This window comes from Arachis stenosperma, chromosome 9 (assembly GCF_014773155.1).
Source record: "Arachis stenosperma cultivar V10309 chromosome 9, arast.V10309.gnm1.PFL2, whole genome shotgun sequence".
Taxonomy (NCBI): domain Eukaryota; kingdom Viridiplantae; phylum Streptophyta; class Magnoliopsida; order Fabales; family Fabaceae; genus Arachis; species Arachis stenosperma.
Genome location: NC_080385.1, coordinates 65,468,691 through 65,474,835, shown reverse-complemented (window position 1 = coordinate 65,474,835; position 6,145 = coordinate 65,468,691). Strand labels below are relative to the sequence as shown.

Sequence of the window (6,145 nt, the reverse complement as noted above, 5' to 3'; positions counted from 1 at the left end):
TGGCACTCAGTTCACTGATTCTACCTTCAGAAACCTAGTATCCAATATGAAGATCAAGCACCAGTTCACCTCGATAGAGCACCCACAAGCAAATGGGCAAGCTGAGGTAGCTAATAAGGTTATACTGGCTAAATTGAAGAAAAGGTTGCAAGAAGCAAAGGGAGCCTGGGTTGAAGAGCTCCCTCAAGTACTATGGGCTTATCGGACTACACCTCAGTCTGCCATAGGAGAAACACCCTTCCGACTTGCTTATGGCATAGAAGCCATGATACCAGTTGAAATCAACGAGCAAAGTCTAAGGGTGTGTGATGACTTGCATCATCTACCCTTCTTTCTTGCATAAAGAAGGCCATAAAAGAGAACAAATCTTATTTGATCAGTACAATTCATGCATTATTTGATTAATATTATGGTATACTACTTTGAGATGAGTTGTGCTGAATTTTAGGTGAAAAAAAGCATCAGAAATGGGAAGAAGACAAATAAGAAGCTGAGCGTGTGAAATTGGCGTGCCACTTGGGAGCAAACGCCACAAAAATGCACTAGCATGGCACGCCAGGAGCTAAGCGTGGCACGCCAGTACTAAATTCCAGAAGGGAAATCCAAGCATGCATGTGGGCATGGCACGCTAGTACAAAATTCCATAAAGAAAAATTAAGGACACAAAAGGGGCGTGGCACGCCTGATCCATCAATTACTATAGGCGTGCCACTTGAGCAAAGGGGCGTGGCACGCCAACTCACCATCTCAAGAAGAACCTCCACTATGGCGTGCTACTTGGTGTCAAAGGCGTGGCACGCCAACTCCAAAAAGTCACTTTGGCGTGCCACTTGAAGACCCAGGCATGACACGCCAAGCTTGAAGAGTGCACAAATACATGGGCGTGCCACTTGAGCAGCATGGCGTGGCACGCTGGTGCAATGATCCAAAAAAGGGGCTGAAGGCAATTGAAGACTGGGCGTGCCACTTGAAGTCGAAGGTGTGGCACGCCAACCTCTCAACCTCGCTTAGGCGTGCCACTTGAGCAACCAGGCGTGGCACGCCAATGCACAAGATAACATGAGCAAGGACTGGGCATGCCACTTGATGTCGAAGACGTGGCACGCTAATCCGAGCATGTCACTATGGCGTGCCACGTGAAGGCCGAGGCGTGGCATGCCAACTACTGGAACAAGACAAGATCATGGGCGTGGCACGCTAGTATAAGTTTCCAGAGAAGATGGAAGAGGCCAATTACACGGGGTGTGCCACTTGGTATCGAAGGCGTGGCACGCCATTCACTATTCTTTACTTAGACGTGCCACTTGAGCAACCAGGCGTGGCACGCCAGTGTCATTCAAAGGGCAAAGGAACATTGGGGCGTGCCACTTGAGTTCGTGGCGTGGCACGCCAAACAGAGGAACCATTCACTCACAAAGGAGCGTGGCACGCCAGATCCTGGGCGTGCCACGCTAGTGTAACTTTCCAGAGGAGCTTAGCCAAGCACACAACAAGGGCGTGGCACGCCAGACCCTGGGCGTGCCACACCAGTTCAAGTTTCCAGAGGCAAAGGAAAGTGGAAAAAAGCAAAGGGCGTGCCACTTGAGCTCGAAGGCGTGGCACGCCAACACAAGACTTCCACTATGGCGTGCCACTTGAGTTCGAAGGCGTGTCACGCCAAGGTTGATAGAGAGACGAGCGTGCCACTTGAAGGATTGAGCGTGGCACGCCAAGCTAGTTTGAAGGGCACGTGACACGCTGGTAGAGCACCAGCCACATGCCAGCTAAGAAGTCACGCTTGTTGAGTGTTTTCTTTCCTTCCAAAATGTAATTTTCCCTTTTTCACTTTTGTAATTTTTTTTACTAGGAGTAGTATAAATACCCCCAAGGAGTACTGAAGAGGGGTTAAGCAGTTAGTACTAGATCCACTTTTACACTCCACTTTTGAGTACTTTTCAAGCTATGAGTAGCTAACTTCCCTCTCATTGAGAGAGGGAGCTCTGTTGTACTTGATGGATTGATAATAGTGAAATTCTTCTTCTCTTCATCTTCTCTTGATTTGCTAGAAGGAATTTCGTTCTTAATGCTTAGTGTTCAATTATCTTGGGAAAGAGATTGAATGCAATTGGGTTTCTTGGGAACCTTGGAAAAGGAAACATGAAACCATGCTTGAAATCACTTCTCACACTTGAGTAGAATCTGGGTTTTGGTGATGGGATACGTGACATATAATCCCCCTTCTACCTGGACCTATGAGGGTGTGTGGTATAATTAGGGACCAAGCATATCTCTCTTCATGAGCAATTAGACCAAGGAATTGGCTATTGATCAAGATCTGAGAGATTGAGTCACCAAGGGATTGGGGCTCAATCAATCATGATTGCCAAGAGGTCAATGAGTTGCATGATTGAAGAGGATATAAGCTAGATTTGATCCAAAGAGACATCATCTCCCAATCTCAATGAATTTCCCCATTCTTATCTATCCATTTCTTTACAGCTTAATTTTTCATTCAGTAATTTCCCACTCCCATTTACATTCAAGTCATTTATGATTCAGCACTTTACATTTTGCAATTTCCATTTCTGCACTTTATCATTTTTCTTTATATTCTAGTCATTTACATTTAAGTCATCATTTACAATTCTGCACTTCACAATCTTATTGATCTATTTAAATAATTCATCAATCAATTAAAACTGCTTGAATTTGCCAATCTTTGTGGATACGATCCCTCTCCACTGTGGTTTATTACTTGGCGATAATTTTGGTGCGCTTGCCAAAAGAATTAATTCACTAATTTTTGAAAGGGGTAGTGAATCCTGGTCATCAAGTTTTATGGCGCCGTCGCCGGGGATTGGCTTAAATTTGATAGTGATTATATTGATTGGAGAGCTAGATTAAGCAATTTAATTTCCTTGTTATTTTAATTTCTTTATTTAGCATTTTTTTTATTGTATTTTGAGCTCTATTTCCTTCTTCTTTGATTATCTTATTTAGTGTCCATATTTCCACTCTTCTAACTGTTTGATCAATTGCACCACTCACACTATCAACTGCTCTAACAATAGTAATTTCTTCATCCATTTTCTTTCTTGCTTTTTGCCTTGATTGGTTGCATGACAGGTAGGAGAAGCGGGGCTTCAACTTCCTTTGATTCTAAACCTGAGAGGACCTTCCTTAGATTAAGGAGGGAAGCAAGAGGGAAGAGAGTCGTTGGTGCTGAGGAAGAGGAAGAGTATTTCGAAACAAGCATGGAAGAGAATATGGAGAATCATCATGAGGAAGAAGTTCATAACCATGCCAGGGGAGGCCCAGTCAATCATGATGGGCAAGAAAGGAGAGTCTTAGGCTCCTACATCAACCCAAACCCAGGAAATTATGGCAGCAGCATCCTAAACCCAACAATTCATGCCAATAACTTTGAGCTGAAGCCTCAGCTCATCACACTTGTTCAGAATAATTGCTCATATGGAGGGAGTGCCCAAGAAGATCCCAATAAACATCTCAACACATTCTTAAGGATATGTGATACTATAAAGTCCAACAGGGTACACCCTGACATCTACAAACTATTCTTGTTTCCTTTCTCACTCAGAGATAAGGCAGCAAAGTGGCTAGAATTATTCCCAAAGGATAGCCTAACTACATGGGAGGAGGTCGTGAACAGATTCCTTGCGAGATTTTACCCTCCACAAAGAATCAATAGGCTAAGAGCTGAGGTGCAAATTTTTAGACAACAAGATGGAAAAACACTCTATGAGGCCTAGGAGAGATTCAAAGATTTGACAAGAAGATGGCCACCGGAAATATTTAATGAGTGGTACAACAACATATCTTTTATGAGGGACTATCCTATGAAGCAAAGAAGGCAGTAGATCATTCTTCAGGAGGCTCACTCAACAAAAAGAAAACCATTGAAGAGGCCATAGATGTTATTGAGACTGTAGCTGAAAATGAGTATTTCTATGCCTCAGAAAGGACTCAGAAGAAGGGAGTGCTAGAACTTAACTCTGTAGATGCTTTGTTAGCTCATAACAAAGCAATTGCAGCACAAATAGCAGTATTAACCAAGAGGATGGAGGCCAACCAAGCCTCAGTCATCCAAGATCAAACTCCTCAATAAGAAGGTAATGCATCAGAATCTGAAGGTGACTGGGAGCAAGCTAATTATGTGCACAATTCAGCCAGAGCACCATATGACCCACACTCTAAGACATAGAACCCAGGTTGGAAGAACCACGCAAACTTTGGGTGGGAAAATTAACAAAACCACAACCAGGACCACAACAAGCCTTATCCATCAAATCAGCATCCCAACCACAACCCCAACCATTAAACAAGGAATTATAGACCCTACCATAACTCACAAAACACATCATACCATAAAAACCAACCCATACACAATAACCTCAATCAAGATGCACTTTCCTCAACTATGCAACCATGCAAAATCAAGAGCAACTTTGAGAGGATGGAGGCTACAATAGCACAACTGTCATCCCAGATTTCAGGGGCAGTATCCTCCCTCATGGAATAGACAAGCACAAACTGACAGGAGGATAGATGCTAATCAAGAGGAATACAGGTCAAATCTGAAAAATCAAGGTGTAGCAATTTCAAAGTTGGAGGCACAAGTGGGGATTTTGTCCAAGCAAATCCCACTTTTCACACACATATTTCCCAGTGATACCATGGCTAACCCAAGCGGGGAATGCAAAGCCATAACTCTGAGAAGTAGGAAGGTTGTAGAGGAAGGAGCCCCAAGCAAAGATAATCATGAAAAGGTTACACCAAAACATGGGAGCGAGGATAAAGGGGAGATCCCAACTTTACCTCCACCAAAACCAGTTTTGAAGCCCTATGTCCCAAAGGCACCATACCCACAAAGATTGAGAAAAGATGGGAAGGATGGCCAGTTCTCTAAGTTCCTAGAGATCTTCAAGAGGCTCCAAATCAACATACCATTTACTGAGGCATTAGAACAAATGCCACTCTATGCCAAGTTCTTAAAGGAGCTTATAACCAAAAAGAGGAACTATGAGGCAAAAGAAACCATAGTGTTGACTAAGGAATGCAGCGCCATCATACAGAAGAAGTTGCCTCAAAAGCTGAAAGACCCAGGGAGTTTTCAAATCCCCTGCATCATAGGGGACATCACTATTGAGAAAGCTTTGTGTGATTTGGGAGCTAGCATAAATCTTATGTTCCTAACCATGATGAGAAGGATGAAGATTGAGAAAGCCAAGCCAACAAGAATGGCACTCCAATTGGCTGAAAGAATATTTAAGTTTCCACATGGGGTGGTGGTAAACTTGCTAGTGAAAGTAGGAGAATTCATCTTCCCTGCTGATTTCATTGTGCTGGACATGGAAGAAGAGGCCAACACGTCAATTATCCTAGGAAGACCATTTCTAGCTACTGCTGGAGCCACCATTGATGTGCAGAAAGGGGAACTAGTCTTGAGATTGCATGAAGAGAAAATGGTCTTCAACGTCTTTAAAGCAATGAGTTACCCCAAGGAACCCATAGGAGAATGTATGCTGGTAGACACCATGGAACAGATAGTTCAAGAAGTTATGGGAGAAGAATAATGTGGAGAAAGCATTGAGATGGAGTAAGCACCAGATAGAAAACTACCACAAGTAACCATGAGGAACTCAATCATGCCAACTACCACAGACAACAAAGACGCAGAGTCACCAAAACTAGAGTTGAAAGCCTTACCACCTAACTTGAAGTATGCATATCTGGGTGCCAACAATACTCACCCAGTGATCATAAATTCAAGTCTGAGTAAGGAACATGAAGATGAACTTATCCAAGTGCTGAGACAACACAAGGATGCCATAGGCTGGACACTTGTAGATTTAAAAGAGATCAGTCCTTCAATGTGCATGCATAAAATCTTACTTGAAGAGGATGCCAAACCCTCAAGACAACAACAAAGGAGGCTGAATGGTGCACGAAATTGCAATAACACTTTTGCAATCCCGCACAACTAACCAGCAAGTGCACTGGGTCGTCCAAGTAATACCTTGCGTGAGCAAGGGTCGATCCCACGGAGATTGTCGGCTTGGAGCAAGCTATGGTTATCTTGTAAATCTTAGTCAGGAGATCAGAAATTATCAGAATTGATTGTGAAAAGCAAAAGAACATGTAATGG

The 6,145-nt window shown here is 43.3% G+C and overlaps 1 protein-coding gene across 1 annotated transcript; it reads left to right on the top strand.

The window, feature by feature from the left end:
• Positions 1 to 4,673: 4,673 nt before the first annotated feature.
• LOC130949573 (uncharacterized) lies at positions 4,674 to 5,573 on the top strand. The gene has a single exon (XM_057878252.1). The coding sequence runs from the start codon at positions 4,674 to 4,676 to the stop codon at positions 5,571 to 5,573; it is 900 nt and encodes a 299-aa protein (XP_057734235.1).
• Positions 5,574 to 6,145: the final 572 nt, after the last annotated feature.

Bases quoted from the DNA above. Each gene is read 5' to 3' on its own strand.
- LOC130949573 (XM_057878252.1), top strand. From the start codon at position 4,674: ATGGCTAACCCAAGCGGGGAATGCAAAGCCATAACTCTGAGAAGTAGG.